The sequence below is a fragment of the Dipodomys merriami genome, unplaced genomic scaffold (assembly GCF_024711535.1).
Source record: "Dipodomys merriami isolate MVZ:Mamm:240054 unplaced genomic scaffold, mDipMer1.0.p SCAF_35, whole genome shotgun sequence".
In the NCBI taxonomy this organism is placed as follows: domain Eukaryota; kingdom Metazoa; phylum Chordata; class Mammalia; order Rodentia; family Heteromyidae; genus Dipodomys; species Dipodomys merriami.
This window is the reverse complement of record NW_027205048.1, coordinates 14,989,611-15,009,814: the sequence shown is the minus strand read 5'-3', so window position 1 is coordinate 15,009,814 and position 20,204 is coordinate 14,989,611. Positions and strand designations below refer to the sequence as shown.

Genomic DNA, 20,204 nt, shown 5'->3' with positions numbered 1-20,204 from the left:
TGGAAATCATTTTGAAGCTTCTATTGAAGTTAAATATTACGTACATTAAACATCTTTTGGCTTAAGGCTCCAGTTATTAACCAGAATATCTGATTAGTACTTTTAGTATACCAACTTAAACCTCAAACCAGCCAGGCTACCAAAAGCAATGAAATTGCCATTGTTTAAGGTAATAATTGTTCTCTTTCCCTCATGTTATAATGCCTCAAAAAAATTGGCTGTGTCAATATGCAAGAATGTACTATTGATCTCCAAGCTAAGGAGAGGGGAGGAGTTTCCATTTATGGTTCATTTTTCATTGGAAAAACACTTCAGTTCAGTGCAGGTGGTTTTCTAAATGATAAAACAAACAGATTGTACCTCATGTGCAAATAATTGGTTAAGAGGTGGTGACATCATGAAGCCTGGGATATACTGACCTTGGTAGGGACCATATACAAGAGCTAGCAGGGCACAGAGGTTGGGGGCCCAGTGACAGGGAGCAGAGCCACACCCTGCTTATTAATTCCACTTTATATCAGGAGCCAACATTGTTTCTGCATCACCACTAATCCAAAACTGTGATAAGGCCATTCTAATCCAGGTAAATGAACCTGTGTGTGTGTGTGTGTGTGTGTGTGTGTGTGTGTGTGTGTGTGTGTGTGTGTGTGTGTGCATGTGTGTGCGCATGTGCGCACATGTACACTGGTAGTGAGGTTTGAACTCAGAGCCTAGGCCCTGTCCTTGAGCTTTTTTGCTCAAGGATAGTGCTCTACCACTTCAGCCCAACTCTATTTCTGGCTCTTTGATGGATAACTGAAGATAAGAGCCTTGTGGATTTTCTTTCCTAGTCTAGCTACCAACCTCCATCCCCAGATCTCAGCCTCCTGAGCAGCTATGATTATAAGCATGAGCCACTGGCACCCCAGCATCCATTTTATTTTCATGAACAGAAGATGGTAGGAATAAGGATGGATGGAATGTGTTTGACACATTTCTTTTTTTTTTTTTGGTCAGTCATGGGGCTTGAACTCTGGGCCTGGGCGCTGTCCTTCAGCTCTTCAGCTCAAGGCGAGAGCTCTACCACTTGAGCTACAGCGCCACTTCCGGTTTTCTGGTGGTTTATTGGAGATAGGAGTCTCACGGTCTCTCCTGCCTGGGCTGGCTTTGAACCGCGATCCTCAGATCTCAGCCTCCTGAGTAGCTAGGATTACAGGCGTGAGCCACCAGCGCCCAGCTTTGACACATTTCTTATCCACTATTGTGACATAGGAAACTTTGGATATATTGGCTACATTCAGAGAACCCAGGCTGTGCAAGCTAACAGGAAGGCCAAGAAGGTAAAGAACAGAGAACAGCAATAAAGATCGAGTACTGGCTCTGGAGGAGATTGTAACATGCCGCACAGAGGAAAGGTTCCTAATAATGGAGATGCTCAAAGACATAGGAATTTTCACTAGGAAAATAGTACAAAGTTCAGGTTCAATAATATACCGTGTGAAGGGGCTATGGGAAAAGACATAAATGCCTATCACTGGAAGTGTGAACTGCACACTGACAGTCTCTGTAGCGAGCTGTAGTTTGGATGCTGCATCCTTCCCTCCCCCCACTCCCCCTTCTCCTGTGTGGCCCATGTGTTAAAGGCTCCATCCACAGGGTGGCACTGTCAGGAGGTAGTAGAAGACTTAGTGGGTGGAACCTAGTGGGGTCCCTGAGTTATTTGAGGTGTTGCTTCAGGAGATTGTGGAACCTGAGTCCCTCCTTGCTGCTCCCTGGCCACAAGGTAAATGTTCCCCAATATTGCCATTTGGAGCCCTGGGAAAGGCCTATTACAAATAGCTCTACACCCAGGAGCTAAAACAACCCTTTGCTCTTTATAAATGACATCAGGTGTTTGTTACAAAGATAGACAACTAACACAGACTGGAGTAACTTAACAGGACAAATACTAATCTTCACAGGAGAATTCCATGCTTAAACAGATAAAAAATGTGAGACAGGAGCTGGGAAGGTGGCTCAGTGGTAGAGCGCTTGCCTTGCATGCATGAGGCCCTGGGTTCAATTCCCCAGTACCACATAAACAAAAAGAAAAAAAAGCTGGAAGTGGCACTGTGGCTCAAGTGGTAGAGTGCTAGCCTTAAGCTGAAGAGCTGAGGGACAGCGCCAAGGCCCAGAGTTCAGGCCCCACGACCAGACCCCCCCCAAAAAAGTGAGACACAACAGTTACTCCCACCCCTCCCCTCCAACCTCCTTTACAATTGTTTATAAAAAGCAAACAAAAAAAAAGCAAGTTTCCTATTGCTGCTATAACAAATGGCCACCCACCAAGTGGTTTACAACAATACAAGCTTTGCCTTACAGTTCTGGAGGTCCTGCAGATACAATGCAAGCAAAAGGCTGGTTTTCCTTGGGTTCTGGGGTACAGTCCACCTCTTTGACTCGTCCATCTCCTCACCTAGCCTCACAGAGACTGACATTACCGTCCTGGCCCTGACCTTAGCCCACTCTCTCCCTCACATGAGAAGCATTGTGGTGGAGTCTATTGGGCCCAGGCGGATAGCACAGGCTACTCTCCCACGTGATCATCTTTGATCCCAAAGCCTCCTGGGCCACAGTCACAGGTCTAGGGAGTTAAGGTGGTACTCTGCCTGGCAGAGTAACTGCTGGGAAGAAAATGAACCTCCACCAGTAGTGGACTGATTAAATAAATTACAGTAAATTCCTATCATCAATTGAGACTTAGTCCTGCATTCACTGATGTGTGAGCTGGAGAGGGCAAACAGTACTGAAAGAGAGGGTGATGTGCAGGAGGGTTTAAAGGCTGAATAATGAACAGGCAGAGGTCAGGAGGCAGTAAGAAAATTCTGGCAGTAAGAAAAGCCCCCAGCTCCCCAAGGTGTTCTGAGGATAAACAGCTCCACTTTAACCCTTGGCTTATCACACAGCCCTGTGCACATGGACACACACACACACATACAAGCATGCATGTGGGTGTGAGTTATTTGCCTACTGAGTTTACACCACCTGAATTTAACAAGCCATCCAGGCTATTCCTAGATGATGCCAGAGCACACAAGCCCCTCCTTGAATCTGGTTGGCTGGCTCAGACCAGACAAGTTGCAACAACTTGTTCCTTGCCCAGCAAGCAAAGCTGAGTCAGCAGACAAGACTTCATCTGAGGCTCAGCCAGGTAAACCTCAGTTCTGGGGACATGGCGCTGATCATGAAGGCTTTCTGTCCCTTTCTGTGGTCTGCTGAGCATCAAAGGTCAGGACTGTGCCAGCTTTCAGAATTTTGATGGGGATTTAAAAATATGACTGTGTAAAAGGGTGTCGCTTTTAAAATTGCTAATTTCAAGTTTGATTTCTGTATTTACTTCTTAATAATATTGATTTGAGTTCTAACCTAGTTGAAAGACAAAATTCTTTAGAGGCTACAACTACTAAAATTGCTACACAGATTTGTAGATTTGTTAAATTCTGGGCTTAAGTAAGAAATTTCTTTAAAATCCTTGCCAGCCTTCCAGTAACTAATGAGCATATATTCTATGGGATTATTATGGCCTGGTGGCCCCTTGGTGCAAAAAGGTAACTTTATTCTCATATCTCCCTTAATATTAATAGATAAAATGAGTCTCTTAAAACATCCATTTATGCTAGAAAAAGGATTGTCATATTTGTAATCAGTGTGTGTGTGTGTGTGTGTGTGTGTGTGTGTGTGTGTGTGTGTGTGTGTGTGTGTGTGTGTGTGTGTGTGTGTGTGTGTGCTGGCACGCACCAGTACTGGGGCTTGAACTCAGGGCCTTGTGCTCTTGGCTTAGCTTTTTTGAGGCACACTCCCACTTCTGGTTCATTGAGGGTTAACTGGTGATAAGAGTCTCTCAGATTTGTTTGCCCAGGCTGGCTTCTGAGATCCTTAGATCTCAGCTTCCTAAGGAGCTAGATCACAAGCATGAGCCACTGGTGCCAGGCTTCATGCTGACATTTTTTTAAGCACCTGATTTAAATGAACTTCACCCAAAGCATACTCAGAAAGGCCCTTCTGTTGTAGAGTAAAACTGCTTTCTTCAAGTGCATCACTGTTAAGGAAAACTTAGGCATCCAGCTGAGAAGAGCAATGCCATCCATTCAATAATGTTTGCTTAGGACATAATCCCTGCTAGACACCACGAACAAAATAATAAACAAGGCTGACAGGGGCCTGCCCTCTTAGCCACCCTACCATGTGGTGTGGGAGTAGATGTCTAAAAATTAATAGAATAATTGCCATGGATGATTATCACTATGAAGAGGGGGAAAAAAACAACCAGGAAAAGCATCAGCCAGGAACACTGCCTCCTCTGAGAACTGAGGAGAAGTGAGGAGGAGGAGGAGGAGGAGGAGGAAGAGAAGGAGGAAGAGGAGGAGGAGGAGGAGGGTATTTAAGCAAGGACTAAAGGGCACCCGGATTCAGCCCAGCCAGAACAGGAGGATGGTATTCCTGGCAAGGGGGCTGGAGAGTTTGTACCAAGAGCCACGGTCCTGAAAGGAGTTTGGTATGCCTAAGGACTAAAAGCATAATATATTTAAGGCCCCAAATTGCTAAGTCTGAAGAGGCAGCTAGATCATAAGAGGCCTAAGAGGACACTGGGCCAGGGGAAAGGAACTCAGAACTAAGTGGGGTCCACAGTCACCATTAGTAAGATGGTGACATGTGGATACCACTGTTCCAAGCAGGGGAGGAGAAAGGGGCACATAAACAGACAAGTGGGAGGGGCAGACAGAAAACAAGAGGAGTCAGGGTGACTCAGATTTCAGGATGAAGCCATTGAAGGAAAGAAGGTAAGACAAGTGGAGGGACAGGTTGGGAGAGATGAGTCCACTCCTTTAGCATATGCCCCTTAGTCACTTGAGTAAATATCTCCATTTAGCATTAATTCTCAAACCTTAACCTGGCACTGGTGGCTTGTGCCTAGTAATCCTAACTACTCAGGAGGCTGAGATCTGAGGATAATGGTTCAGAGCCACACTGCAAGAAAGCCCATGCGACTCTTATCTCCAATTAACCACCAAAAATCCTTTGAGCACTGTGGCTCTAAGTGATAGAGTAGTAGCCTTGAGCAAAAGAGCTCAGGGACAGTGCCCAGGCCCCAAGTTCAAGCCCAACAACAAACAAGAAATTAAAAAATCTGGCCTATGTTCAGCCCGTCCGTGTGTGTGTGTGTGTGTGTGTGTGTGTGTGTGTGTGTGTGTGTATGTGTGTGTGTGTGTGTGTGTGTGTGTGTGTGTGTGTGTGTGTGTGCGCGCGCATGTGCACAAGAAATTTTTTTAAAAGATCAGAAAATGGATGGACACAGTTGTATTCAAAAAGCTGAAGGAGCAGGAGATGAGGATATACAGTTTTTAATCAAAGCATGTGTTTTCTTCAGCTTGCCTATTTAGTCAGATTGTGATTGTTTAGATTTGGGGTAAAGACCCTCAAAACCACTCAAAAACCCTCAAAACCTCCTACTGAATTTACTTACTAAGATATAAGAAGTCACACTGTTAAACTTAAGGGTTTGTTTTGTCTTTTTGGTGCCAGAACTGGGACTTGAACTCAGGACCTGAGTCCTGTCCTTTAACTTTTCAAGGCCAGCACTCTACCATTTTAGCCACAGCACCACACCTGGCTTTTTGCCAGTTAATTGGAGATAAGAGTATCATGTTCAAAAAGAAATGTACTCTTTACCAGACTTATGTAACAGTAACCTCACCTTTGTAATAACAATAAAAAATGAAAAATGAAAAAAAAGAGTATGGACTTTTCTGCTCAGGCTGCTTGGAATCATGATCCTCAGATCTTAGCTTCCTGAGGAGGATTAGGAATAATTTGATATATGTTTTCCATGTTCTATCATGCATGGGTTATCATTCCGATAGTAAAGTTAAAGAAGAAAATTAAGATATAAATGTGATGTGTTTGGAATGGAAGTACAACCCTGGAATCCTAGACCTTTGGAGACTGAGGCAAAAGGATCAAGTGTTGAGGTCTAGGTTCATAATGAGACCCTGTCAACATGAAAAGAAAAAGGTGTAAATGAAGAAGCCAAGAGCTCAAACCAGTGTGCACAGCCCAAGGTTGTGAACTTGTTTAATTTGCCTGTTCCCTAAGGAATCAATCATTGCTTGGCTCATTGACTTGTTACTCTGTAATACACTGGTCGCCCCAGTCCTCCTTCGCCTAATGCCAGAGCCTGACCCAGCTGTGAGTCTGAAGGGCTTAGGTTTATTAGATGTTAGTGACTCCCTTAATGAAGGTCATCCCTAAAAGTAATAGAAAACTAAGTGGGTGGAAATCAAATGGCCATGACTGTCTTGAGGATTCTTTCCGGTTGTTCCTGAGGGTGTTCTTAGACACATGTTTAATCCTCAAAAGCACTTGAGCACCAATTAACTGATGCTACAGGCAACTGTACTTGTATTATTTGAAACCCCACAATAACACAAGGTACATGTAAACACCAGCCTTAAAATACATTTCATCATGTCAGTGTAACAACATACTGTTAGTATACTACTGAAAATGGAATCGTAATTTCGTATGATTATACTCATCAGTATCAAACTATTGTGCCATCAGTTCAGTCATAGGTGAAATAAGGCTAGATGTAAATCTTAAATTGAATGAGATCTTAGAAATTACTAATCTTGTCCTTTTAAATATTTACTAGCCATGATGATTTTAGTAATTGTTTACCCAAAATGTTGTTCATTAGACTGTGAATTTCCTAAAGGATATGGTGATTTTTTAATTATATAAAAATAACAAAAAATTAAGAATATAAGCCAGAACTACATGTGCTGTGCATATTCTGATTTTATTAAAATAAAAATTGGAACTGAAAAAAAAATATTTAGGCCAGGGGCTAGTGACTCATGCCTGTAAATCCTAGCAACTCAGGAGGCCAAGATCAGAGGATCATGGTTCAAAGCCAGCCCACATAGGAAAGTGAGACTCCTATCTCCAATTAACCACTAGAAAACCAGAAGTGGTGCTCTGGCTCAAAGTGGGGGAGTGCCAGCCTTGAAAAAGCTTAGGGACAGTGCCCAAGCCCTGAGTTTAAGCCCCACAACCAACCCCCCCCAAAAATTGAAAAAGGACATATATTGTCTTTCAAATCCCAGAGAGATGAGATACAAATGTAGAATTCATATATGAGATTAATTTACAAAGCCTTCCTTGTCTAAGTCCCGCTAACTTGTAGCCACATCTCTTCTTACTCTTAACTATTTTATCTCTTCTCGTTTCCCTCCACTCTTTCCAGAGCTATAGCTTTACTAGTTTTCCTCCTCTGAGCCTTGAACTGGCCACTCAGGTGTCAGGGCCCATGCACTAGGGAGCGGTGCTCTGCCTGAAATTGCTTTCCCTCATTTTTTACAAGGCTATCCCGCAGGCCTCCCTCCTTCTTCCTCCTGGAAGCTTTGACTTCACCCCCCCCCCCCTCCCTTCTCCAGTCTTAGACCCCAGGGAGGTTCCAAAAGTTCTTGTTTTCACAGTTAGGGAGAACATTTGTTGACAGTCCTCAATCCCTGGAACAAAGCTGCCATAAAATAGGCGTCACAAAGAAACGGATAAACATGGTGGCAGTAAAGATTGCGAAAATTATAGTTTATATCCTTAAACGGTAACACCCGCCTGGTGTAGGCAGCCTCCTAGGTTGAACATTGTACCTAGGCATGTGTTACACTGCGGGGAGAATAGCAGCCAACAGCTGGTTGGCATTCTGGGCCTGGTTCATGCCAACGCTGTTAACTATACCAGCATGTCAGCATAATTAAAAAAAAAACCAATAACATAAACCTGAAGAAGTTTCTGGGTTTTTTTTTTTTCTCCTTTGGTAGTAATGAGGTTTGAACTCAGGGCCTTGTGCTTGCTAGGCAGGTGTTCTAGCACCTGAGACGCATACTCAGCAATTTTCTTTTGAAAAGATTATTACACTTCAAATCATTTCTTCTCTATGGAAAGAATACACACGCCTTGCATCAGTTTGACATAAGACCAAACCAAATAATAATAATAATAATAATTGTAGCAGCTGTCTGCTACATTGCTTTCAACGGGTTCCATAAAATATAGGATACAATGGGTTTTAATACAAAGAATCCTGTATTTAAAAACAAACAATTATAACTCTCGACGGTTTCTCCTCAGCCAGTGAGCTAAAAGGAAAAAAAAAAGTTGTTTAAACTTGCTAGCTGGTTGGAAATGGCCGTTTGGAAAAATACAATGTAAAAAGCCACAGTTTCCTCCAGAGATCTGGATTTGTTCGGGATGCTTTACTTCTGGCACTGTGCGAGGACAGACTTGCAAGACTGGGTTTGGGGGAGCCCCAGCGCATCTTCAGGTCTCCCTATAAAACTCCGTCCGGGCGTAGGAATGGGGGTGGGTGGGCCCGGACGGGCTGGGGGAGGAGGAGGAGGGAGGAGGAGGAGGGAGGGCCTCGGACAAAGTCCGCGCTCGGAACAAACCGGTGGTTCGGGTCGGACCTGGGTGCGGCGCACCTGGGGCCATCCGGGAAGCGGGAAGTGCTGGGTGTGGCCCGGGGGGGGATCCCTTGCTCGGCCCCCGAATTCAAATCCGAACGCCGCCCAAACCCCTGAAGAGCAGGGAAATCGGGGAGGAAATCGCGGGCCCCGGACCAGCCGGCGCGGGGCGCGGGCCGCCGCCGCCGGGTCCTCCAGCCGCACGCCGGGCGCAGGGCGGGGCGCGCGGGCCGCGTCCCCACACACCCGACCCGGACGCCCCACACGGCGGTCCCGGGGGAGCTGGGGAAGGGAGCCGGCGGGCGCTCGTCCCCGTCCCCCGCCGGGGCCCCGGGCGCTCGCTCGCTCGCGGCCTCTCGGCAGACGCCGCCCGGCTCCGCCGAGACGGAGACGCGCGAGGGGCGGCGCGGCCCGCACTTCCCGCTCGGGGCGTCGGAGCCGCGCGTGGCGCCCGCCCGTCCCCAGGGCCCCCGGCCGCCCCGGCCCGGACGCCTTACTCTGGGGCTCCATGGTCAAGCAGCTCCCGGGCCCCACGGGCCGAGCCGCCGCCGCCGCCCTCCTAACGCCTCTCCTGGTCGGCGGGCGTCGCTCGGGTTGCCCTGACAACGGGGGCGGGGCGGAGGGCGGGGCCAGGAGGACGGCGAGAGGGAGGGACCAAAAGCCGCTGGGAAACGCGGGCGGGCGAGCCGGTGCGTCGCCCCGGGCACCGAGCGCGGGTGGCGGCCGGGTCGTCGGCGGAGGACGCCGCCTCTGAGGCCTGGCCCGCGGCCGCGCCCTCCTGGCGGTCTGCGCGCCCCCTCCCCTGCAGCACTGCGCCCCGGCCTCCGCGGCGGGCCCGGCCGGGGCCCCCTCCCCCAGGCGGCTGTCGGAGACCTCTCGAGCGTCGGCGCCGGCCTGCTCCGCCGCTGGGCGCGGGCCTGGGCTCCCGGGACTCGGCGGCAGGTAACGGCGGGGCGGGGGTCCGCGCCGGGCGGGGCGGCCGGGCGGGGGGGGGCGGCCGCGCACCTGTTGCGGCCCCCAGAGGCCGCAGCCCGCCTCGGCCTGGACGACCTCCGCCCGCCCCGGGGCGGGGTGACGAGCGCGCCCCCTTCCCGGGACGCGCCCCCGGGCGGGGGTCGCCAGGGCCGGGGCCTGACGCAGGGGAGCCGCTCCTGGGGTCCCCACTGGGCCCCGCGCGGCCCCCGAGCCCCAGAATCCCTCCGCCCAGCCTCGCCTCGCCATGCCGAGGGTCTCGCTTCAGGCCGTGGCCGCACCGGCTCTGTCCCGCGGTGCCGGGGTTCTCAGTCCCTCGGCGCGCGTTCTCGGTGGAGACACCGAGTCAGCCTGCGGGTTTTGTAGCAAAACTTTGTCGGGGACGTCCTTGGGCGCCCTGGTCCCGAGCCGGGCCGCTCACCCAGAGCCGCAGCCTTACGCAGCTGCAGGGTCCCAAGGGGGCTATCGGTTTCGTGTGTGGTAAAAATCCAGACAACCCGGAGGGTGTCATGGGGTCGGGGAGAAGAGGCGGAAGGAGGGAAGAAAATGGGAAAAGCTGAGAAAGTGTAGGGGTGGAGAAGGGATGGCAGCATAGATGACGTATTCAGGTCTCCACCAATCCCTGCCCCCCACCCCCTCCCTCAGCTCCAGTGTAGGGGGTGGGAAGGGATTGCAGAATTGATGTAGTCTGGTCTGGAGATTGTGCCCCTCCATCAATCCTTCTCCCCCCACACACACACCCTCCCTCAGCTCCAGTCAGAGTGGAAGAGAAAGAAATGGAAGGCCAAGGCCTTTGGGGGGGGGTGTCACATAATTGATTACTCATCTTTGCCACCTGAGAGATTTCCACTCCATGGATGACCAGGACTCAGAGGAGAATTACTTCCCTGTTTGAAAGGAATCATTCAGAGGTTAATTGAAGCTGAGAAGACCATATTCTGGGATGGAAATGAACATTTGTTATCTCCTATCAAATTAGGCATTCCCTAATCTGGACTTTTTTCAGATTTTCAAAGCAAGGAGGTTTAGGTGTGGATATTGACAAGCAGTGTGTGATTTAAGCAGAACTCATCATTCAAAAGCCAAAGTGTTGAGGTGATAAATTCAGGTTGGAAAATAAACACTTCATGGTCCCTTAACTACTTGTTCCTGAAATTTGGAGAAGGAAAGGATGTAGTTTTAGTCAGAAAGTATGTAAGGTTCACAGTGCTTATGAATTCACTGTCTTCAAATTCTGGTTTTCATAAGCAAAATAAGGACTTGACTCTGTTATCCAAGATGTGATGTTCATCTGTAATATCTTTCATAATAAAAAGGTATCAACATAGTGATTTAAAAGAAAAACTTGTATTATTGATACGAAAAAGAAGTCAAGGTTAAAGTGTCACACACAGTAAAAGACTAGGCCTCTGTATTTAAAAACAAAACATTGCAAATCTCCATGCTAAGGGAACATGAACACATTTTGGTTGGAAAAATGGGTGTATGTCTTAGTCAAGTACGTTGTAATGATTTAGAATTGTTTAATATACTCTTAAATTTTATTGTCATGGTGATGTGCAGAGGGGTTACAGTTATATAAATAAGGTAGTGAGTCCATTTCTTGTGGAACTTGTTTCCCCCTCCCTCATTTTTCTCCCACTTTCCTTCCCCCACTTCCCCACTCTAGTTGACACTGAGGAACTGACATTTGAGTTTAGGTGGTAAAAGGCTCAGCTATGGAAGAAAAGATTGTGGGTGGGGAGAAAGGCTCTAAACTGTCCAAAGGAGGGGGCATTCAGTGTGTCTTTTCCTTCCAGCACCTTGTACAGAGAGGAGTTTTAGATGTTCTGATGTTGCAGAAGATACCCAAGATTGCAGAGTTGGTGTTGGGTTGGGGTGGAGATGAAAGAGGAAGGTTTTACTGTTCCCTTTGCAGGTTTTCTACTATGGAGTTCATTATTTTCACTGTGTTCACTATGTTACTGATGGCCAAAGGAAAAACAATGAAGTACTGTGGGATTTTAAGTTTCCAAGTTTATCACTTGATGGAATAGTTACATTGCTGTTATTTCACTGATGCTTAACAGAAGGAGGCATTGTTGTCAGGGAGTAACAAGGTAACCCTGAGCAGACACATGATGAGAAATAGCCTTCTTCCCATCAACTCTTGGCCACATCAGAATGCAGAGTAAGCATAACTTTCAAGAAGTTAACTTGACTCAGTGCAAATAGAATGATAAGTATCATGGCCCGAGAGAATGTGTTGGTTCTGTCCTCTATTCTTATTGTGTAAGTGGGAGAAGGTTTTTTATTTGGGGGGGGGGTCCGGTTGTGGGACCTGAACTCTGGGCCTGGGTGCTGTCCCTCAGCTCTTCAGCTCAAGGCTAGCGCTCTACCACTTGAGCCACAGCACCACTTTTTTTCTTTTTGCTTATGTGGTGCTGAGGAATCGAACCCAGGGCCTCAGGCATGCAAGGCAAGCGCTCTACCACTGAGCCACCTTCCCAGCCCCGTGGGAGAAGGTTTTGTTTTTGCCTTTGTTTTATTGGGGGGGGGGGGTACATATGTATTTATACCAGGGTTAGGGTGCCTTTTCTCTCTCTCTTTTAGAACATTAAGGAGTTCAGTTTAAGATACATTATGATCAAACTTTTGTACATTTGCATGTTTTTGCATTGTCCCCCAACCTGCGGTAGACTGGTGTAGGCCTTGTACCCCCGGCATGCCTGCCTGTCTTTCAGCTGTCTCTCTGACTCACAGTAATCCCTCACGGGACCTGGCCATCTCCCCTCCCCTTCCCTCCCCTCCTGAGAAGTTTTCCTGGAGTACTCTATGACCACCAAGTGCCCTTTGCTCCCTGTCTGGGGGCTCTTAGGTAGCTTAGCACTTAGCTATATTAGGCTTTCTTGTGAAATGTTCTCTCCACATCATATGTGTTCACAGATCTTGTACCTCTGATTGGACATTTTTGGTGCTAAATTTACAACCTGTGCAGCTCCTGTATTCTTTTTGGCACATAGTAGGCACATAGTGTGTGCCTAGTAACTTGAGTATGTTAGTAATAAAGGATAGGCTTTTAGTCAAGGATGATTGCATTCATCTCTAGCTATGCCACTAACTGGCAGTGGTTGTCTAATAGTCCAGTGAGAATCAAAATTAATTAAATATGACTATAGATATGAAGATCTTGTAGGTTGTAAAGAATGTTTTAACTATAAAAGACTTATTGATTCTGGCATAGAGAAACATTTACTGCAGTCTCCATTTGTTAGGCCCTTCCTGGCTCTGGGGTGTTGAGGAAATAAATGTCCAGATGGATGTGTGAAGGCAGGAGTACTTCCTTAGGCAGAGGATAGCTTGGGCAAGGGCAGAAGATGAGAGACAGAGAGACAGACAGACAGACGGACAGATGGACGGACAGATAGACAGACAGACAGACAGACAGACAGACAGACAGACAGAGCGACAGAGCGCACAGCTCTTGGCAGTGCCTGTGTTCAGCCACATACATTAGAAGACAGCAGAGGCTGAGGAAGTGAAGCCAGAGAGGCAAATTAGGGGCTGGATCAGAAAGATCTGTGGGTTTTCCTTGAAGGTAGTAAGGATTTGGGTTGGTGACACGATCACTGTTGCATGTGGAGAGGATCAAAGATTCGTGGAGAGCCAAAATTAGAGACAGAACAAGAGTGAGGAAATGCTGATGTAACTAACAGTGGCCGTGGTGGGAACAGGGAGGCTGGGCCATGGGAAAGGCAGACTTGTCAGGCCCCAGGGAGGCCAGGAGGCAGGGCTGGTAAGAGCAGCCTGGGACGAGTCTCGGCTCTGCTTGGGGAGCTGGGGTGGACTGTTCTGTGCTGAAATGTGGGGCACAAGAGGAAGATGGTCTTTGTGGGAGGGTGGTCCTGTGAGGTGCCCCATTGACACCCAAGCGGCCCAACAAGCAGGGCTGGGTGTCTGCAGAGAAGGGTCTGCAGAGAAGGCTGAGAGGAAAACAAGGTGATATTAAACATTCAGTGCCGTGCCTCTCGCCAAATCGTGGTCAGCTTATTGGCAGCTTCACTGTGTTGAGGATATTTTAAAAAACACTAATAGTGATCCCTCAGCCATGGTGGGAGTTTGGTTCCAGACACCCCACAATAGGAGAAAACCCGCAAGGCAGCAATAAGTGAACCACCAAATGGCAAGGGACTGCTGCTACCAGTTCGCTGATTGTCACTATCCCCAGGATCTCTGAACTGGAACTCCCGAAATAGGTGAGGGATCACTGTATTGAAATTAAAATGTTATTTTCTCCAGGAAAACTGCACTTGAGAAGGTCAAGGACGGGACCCCACGGTACACAGATTACATTGGGGTGGGTGTGGGAGGGGTGTCTGAGTTCTTTTAAAACTCAAGAAGACAGAAGAATTGTGACCAGAAAAAAGTAAGCAGAAAACCAGGAAAAATGACAGTCCCTACTCTGGAGGCACTCTTGTCCCGTATTCCCTGCTTTGCTCCACCTTCCACACACTCACAGTGTAGGTCCCATTATTACTTTATTAATGCTAATGCAAAACTGCTACCATTAACAGTTAACAGAAAAGGGAAGTTTCTGATTCTTTGTAGTTCTTCAATGTAAAATGTAACCTCAAAAATTAATCATGGTGGGACTGGGAAGTTGGCTCAGTGGTAGAGTGCTTGCCTCGCATGCATGAGGCCCTAAGTTTGATTCCTCAGCAACACATAAGCAGAAAAAAGCTAGAAGTGGTGCTGTGGCACAAGTGATAGAGTGCTAGCCTTGAGCTGAAGAGCTCAGAGTTCAGGCCCCATTAACTGACAAAAAAAAAAATTAATCATGGTGATGTCTTAAGTAATTACTGTTTAAAGAAGATGAGATCTGCTGGGTGCCAGTGGCTCACAGGTGTAATCCTAGCTACTCAGGAAGCTGTGATCTGAGGATTGCAGTTCAAAGCCAGCCTGGACAGGAAAGTCCATGAGACTCTTACCTCTAATGAATCACCAGAAAACCAGAAGTGGCACTGTGGCTCAAATGGTAGAGCACTCACCTTGAGCTGAGCACTCAGGAACAATACCCAGGCCACAATACCCAAGCCCCAGATTTCAAGCCCCCTGACCGGCCAAAAAAAAAAAAAAAGATGAGATCTGAGTGGGTAATCCTAAGCACTTTGGAAGCTAACGCAGGAGGATTGTAAATTCAAGGCCAACCTGGGCTTTGTCTTAATAAATGAAATTAATTACTTAAAAGTTCATTTTACAAATACCTGAGGTAAAATGTGTTAACTTCCTTTAAGAGACTGGTGAACCTCTTTTCTTTAGATCTCGGCTTTCTTGGATCCTATTAGCTCATATATTTAACGTGGACTATACAAAATAAGCCATACCACACTAGCTCTGCTTTTTCTAAGAATAAATTAGTTTTTAATACCATCAGGACATAAGAAAGCATAAAAATAATCCTGAAAGCACTGAGTATTCTAGTCATTTGAACTTCTAACGAAAGCCTTAACCTGCAGACTTAACTGGAGAGTGGTGTGTTTTCTGATGTTTAAGCATTAGGAAATCTTAGATCTAAGTCTAATGTTTAAACTGCCATTGGTATGTAGGATTTTTTTTTAAACTGCAGAATTGATCAAGCTGTATTTGGTTTGAGGCAATACTGAGTACAAAGCAAATGAAAAAAAAAAATAAAAAGCTGTGTTTGGTGACACACACCTGTAATCCCAGTTACTTGGGAGACAGAGATTGGAAGGATCATAGTTTAAGTCTAACCTGAGTAAAAAGTTACTGAAATCCTCAACTCAAGTGAACAAGGCATGGTGGTGTTACAGCTATGTGGGAAGCATAGGTAGGGGGATTGAGGTCTAAGGCTGGCCCCCGGCAAAAACCCAAGACCCGGCTCAGTGGGAGAACACCAGCTGAGCAAGTTTGAGACACTGAGTTCAAACCCAAGTACCTATGACACAGATGGTGGATGGATGGGTGGAGGGTTGGTCGGTTGATTTGATTAGTTAAAATCAGTGTCAACTTGTTAGAAGTCTAGAAATAAGAATTGATAATAAAATTTGAATTTTGACACTACCTTGTTCCAAAATATTTAAAATAGATACTGGAAATTTAGGCAGTGGTTAATTCTATTAAAACAGGCTAATGTGAGCTGGAGGCATGGCTCCAAGTTCAAATAACCCCAGTAATAGGGAAGAGAACCGACATAGTCAAAAGAAATAACACCCTCTTTTGTCTTCCTGTGCTGGTCCTGAACTCCAGATCACTCCTCTGCCCCACCCCTCTGAGATCATAGGCATGTACTACTATATTCTGCAGCCTTCTGAAAGGAATGATTAAGTGCATTGTTTTAATTAAAGCATATCACGCCTGAGAGGTAAAGTTTACATACTAAATGCTTGACTGTCATTCCATGAAGGTAATTAGAATTGTGTTTTCAATCTATAAAAGAGATTTACAAGTGAGTCTATGCCATGTTTTTCTTTCTCTTTTTTTTTGTTTGTTTGTTTTGCTGTCTGACAGCACTCATGGTGGTATTTCTGAAAGCCACAGGCTCATCCTCTTTCCCACCAAGCTGGAAGGAAGGCAGGTAAGCTAAGTGTGCATGCAGTGTGCCAGGTCAGGCTAGGGTCAGACAGAATGCCCAGCCCCAAGCTCCTGCTCTATGCCACATGTGAGCTGTTCAATGCAGCATAAATTAACCAAACCTCTGAAGGCCTAAATTTCCTCATTTGAAAAATGGAAATAAGTAAAACCCCATGGGGTTCTTAAGGGTTTAAATGAAATAATCCATATAAAGTACTTAAGCACTTAGCATGACATCTGGTATGAAACAAGCACTCTCCAATGCTAATTGCCAGAATTACCATCATTATTATCATTATTGGTCTCATTTTTGTAGTAGTATGGAAGCATGCGCTCACAGCGCAGACTACAGACCGAAGCCTTGCGGGTTTGCAATGAGGTGTGGACATTGTGCCTGGCTAGCACTGGGCTATGTTCACCACACATAGTTTGGTTAGCTGACTTCTTCAGAGGCGGATGCAGTGAGTTGATTACTGTTCTCTACCAGCTCCTTGTGTTGCCACATACCACGCTTTGTATGGAGTAGCTGTGGAATGGTGGACCAGTGATCTTGTTCTCCAACATTAACAGCTCCTTATCCTGAGCTCAGTTATTACTCCCTGATAGTACCTTGTTACCTCTCTTTTCCAAACACCGCAATCATAAATTCTAAGTATATTGTTAGTTCAGCAAACACTTGTTGCATAGTCTGTGTCTCGTTTAGGAGTTGCAGAGTCGGCTCAGAAATGAGTCCCACCTTTGGGAAGCAAGAAGAGAGAAGTGAATGAATGAGTCCCTGCAACAGTGTTGGCAGTCATTTTACAGCTCGGTGCCAAAGGTTTCACATAGTCAGGGTCAGTCCCCTTTGGTACACAAGCTGCTCCCAGAAAGGGGCAGAGTCAGCAGCTGTGCTTCTCCAGTTCTACTCTGGGACTGCAGAGCAGTGTTCACTGTATCACCGGAGAGATCGAGTCTCCTAGAAATCTGCACTGCTTGGCAACACCCGAACTTTAACATCTCGTTTTATAAAAAAAGAATTACAAGTGTGTGTGTGTGTGTGTGTGTGTGTGTGTGTGTGTGTGTGTTAGTAGGGGTTCAACTGAGGGCCTGGGTGCACTCTCTCTTAGCTTTTTCACTCTAGGCTGGCATCTCCCATTGGAGCCACAGCTCCACTTGTGGCTTTTTAGTGGCAATAAGAATTTCACAGAAGCCGGGCGCTGGTGGCTCACGCCTGTAATCCTAGCTACTCAGGAGGCTGAGATCTGAGGATCCCGGTTCAAAGCCAGCTCGGGCAGGAAAGACCGTGAGACTCCTATCTCCAATAAACCACTCAGAAAACCGGAAGTGGCGCTGTAGCTCAAGTGGTAGAGCGCTCGCCTTGAGCTGAAGAGCTGAGGGACAGGGCCCAGGCCCAGAGTTCAAGCCCCACGACCGACAAAAAAAAAAAAAAAAAAAAAAAAAAAAAGAATTTCACAGAAAGCCGGGCGCTGGTGGCTCACACCTGTAATCCTAGCTACTCAGGAGGCTGAGATATGAGGATCGAGGTTCAAAGCCAGCCCGGGCAGGAGAGACCGTGAGACTCCTATCTCCAATAAACCACCAGAAACCGGAAGTGGCGCTGTAGCTCAAGTGGTAGAGCGCTCTCCTTGAGCTGAAGAGCTGAGGGACAGCGCCCAGGCCCAGAGTTCAAGCCCCATACCCGACCAAAAAAAAAAAAAAAAAAGAATTTCACAGACTTTCTTGCCCAGACTGGCTTTGGGGCATGATCCCAAATCTCAGCCTCTAAAGAAACTAGGATTACAAGCCTATTACCCAGCCTGAGAATTTAACTCTAGGGTTGGAATTGTTGAAGATCTATCCTTTTTCTTTTTTAATTACCAAGTATTTGCTTTTACATGTACACATAGATAATAACTCCTATAAAGAGTTATGAGAGATAATCAACAGATACTAAGTGTAAAGCTTTGATTTAAAAAAATAGCTATCTCAGTTAGACTGTAAGCCCCTTAAGGCCAGGAGCCGGGCCTGCCTGGTCCTGCTGTGGGAAACATATTCGCAGGTGTTCCAGAGATGGGCATATCAAGGCTGAGAACCCTAGAACCCTGTCAGTTTATGAGCGGTGCCAGCAACAGAATGCAGTCAGCTATTAGTATGGAAGGTGAGAAAACCCTGCAGAGCATACAGTGACTTATGCATTGTGTGTTCAGCCTGTGGGTTCATGAGTACCCACAACATTTGAGCTCACAACTGTGGAAATTGCCAGTGAGAAAGCTATAGCTAACAACACATCTAAATAAAGTGATTTAAAAAAAAACACACAGTGGGGTGCTGGGAAGGTGGCTCAGTGGTAGAGCACTTGCCTTGCATGCATGAGGCCCTGGGTTCGATTCCTCAGCACCACATAAGCAAAAAGAAAAAAGCCAGAAGTGGCGCTGTGGCTCAAGTGGTAGAGCACTAGCCTTGAGCTGAAGAGCTGAGGGACAGCGCCCAGGCCCAGAGTTCAGGCCCCACGACCGGACCTCCCCCCAAAAAAAACAGCGAAGATGGTAAGCGGACAGATTGTGGAGCAGTTCCCAATCTCCAGTCTCACATTTGGAGATGTGGCCTCCCCTGTGCCAGCTGCTCACAAGCAGTCCCGAGGACCCGTGGTGTGCTGACAAGCAGGATACCTGCCACTGTCCCTTCTCAATACAGGGAGGAGAGCAGGGTAGACAAGCCAGGAAGAGCCTCACTAAGCATGCTGACCACAAGATGGCCTGGGCATGGACTCCTGGGGGCCAGCAGGGCTCTATGCAGCAGTTTGGCCTTGACACTCACAGAGGAGAAATCTATAGACCTCATTTTATTCTGTAGTTCTGTAATGGAGATTCTGAGTCATGAAGAAAAGTTGAACTATTTTATCTAGAAGGCTGAAGTGTGGTTATCAGTTGTTGCAGGACAACCTCCCTCTCCGCCCCCCCCCAAAAAAAAACTAGGCAGTAGCATTTATGGCCTCTTGAGATTCTGGGTGGTCTGGCCTCTCTGGGATGTGGATTGGGAGCTCAGCATGGTGGTGGCTGGGTCTGTATCATCCGAAGGCTGAACGGGGCTGGAGCCTCTGAGAGAGCTCACTCATGAGCTTGGGTTGAGGTGTGAGCCAATTGTCCACACCTGGGGCTCAGAATTCCGGAATGGAAACTGGTTTAGACGCTGTGTTGAGCACAGAGGGCCTTGGAAGTGACTCAGAGGCCCGTCGCTGCCTTCTCTAGGTCACAGCGAGTCTGTCACTGGCCCTCAGGCTCACTGTCCCATTGGCGTAGGGGCAACACTTCCTCGCCATCTTTCATACACCCACAGTTCAGTGATGTGGGACTGAGAATCAACTGGGCCTTAGGGCTCTAGAAGGAGAACTGGGCGGAAGGGCTCTCTAGATGGCCCCAAGGGTTCCAAGTGGTCACTGCGTGGTTGACACAACACAAGCTTTTGCTCTAAAGAGCATGAGATCGTTTACTCTGAGCCAGATGTGAGTGACTGGGCCTGGGAATACAGGTCAGGTCACTCTGAGTGATAGGTTCCACTGTGGAAAGGGTCACATGAGCTTTTATAGTCCAGAACAAGAGAAAGTTGTGAAGGAGTACACTTTCCCAAATGCAATGATGCAGGGATCAGATTAGAAAGGTCACAGCAAAGTGGGCGATCTCTTCTGTCGGGTTCACAGGTTTTAACATTCTTAGCTGTAGGGTTGGTGGGAGCTAGGGGCCTGCTGAGTGTACCAGTACATCCCAAGAGTTTTACCTAACAGTCCAAAAGATGTTACATCAGATAAGGTGATTGGTAAGTGGCTATTAAGGACACTAAAGATAACCTAAGATAATTCTGATGGCAATATTCTTTTTCTCCACAATGGTGATGTTCCAGTCAGTCAATCTGCAAGATTTCTAATATAGATAAGCTTTTTTAGAGAAATCCAGTCACCTTAATTCCAAGATTGTTACACTCAGGGAGTAGTATAAGTTAACAGCAACATATGTAGTAAAAATATTATACTTGTGGAAGGTGGCTGGTCCCTGGGCTTGAACTCAGGACCACTAGCTTGATGGCCTTCCTTGCTTGCAGCTGATACTCTGCCATACTCCAGCCATTTTTTGCTGTTTAATTGGAGATAGAATCTCAGAGACTTTCTGCCCAGTCTAGCTTTGAACTGGGATCCTCCTTGGCACT

The 20,204-nt window shown here is 47.0% G+C and overlaps 2 protein-coding genes across 3 annotated transcripts in view; one reads left to right on the top strand and one right to left on the bottom strand.

Annotated features, from left to right (window-relative positions):
- Window positions 1-9,076, bottom strand: part of LOC138803979 (fibronectin type 3 and ankyrin repeat domains 1 protein) — a 67,208-nt gene extending 58,132 nt beyond the window's left edge. Inside the window, exon 1 of the mRNA XM_069988283.1 lies at window positions 8,981-9,076. Coding sequence (XP_069844384.1) covers window positions 8,981-8,993 — 13 coding nt within the window. The 5' untranslated portion in view covers window positions 8,994-9,076. The remainder of the gene's footprint in view (window positions 1-8,980) is intronic.
- LOC138803978 (putative pre-mRNA-splicing factor ATP-dependent RNA helicase DHX32) overlaps window positions 3,186-20,204 on the top strand; it is a 58,116-nt gene continuing 41,097 nt past the window's right edge. Inside the window, exon 1 of one of the 2 annotated variants that reach the window (XM_069988282.1) lies at window positions 3,186-3,246. The gene's annotated coding sequence lies outside the window, so the exon portion shown is untranslated. Of the gene's footprint in view, window positions 3,247-9,175; window positions 9,426-20,204 lie in introns of those variants that run through there. The other variant, XM_069988281.1, reaches the window with a different exon arrangement.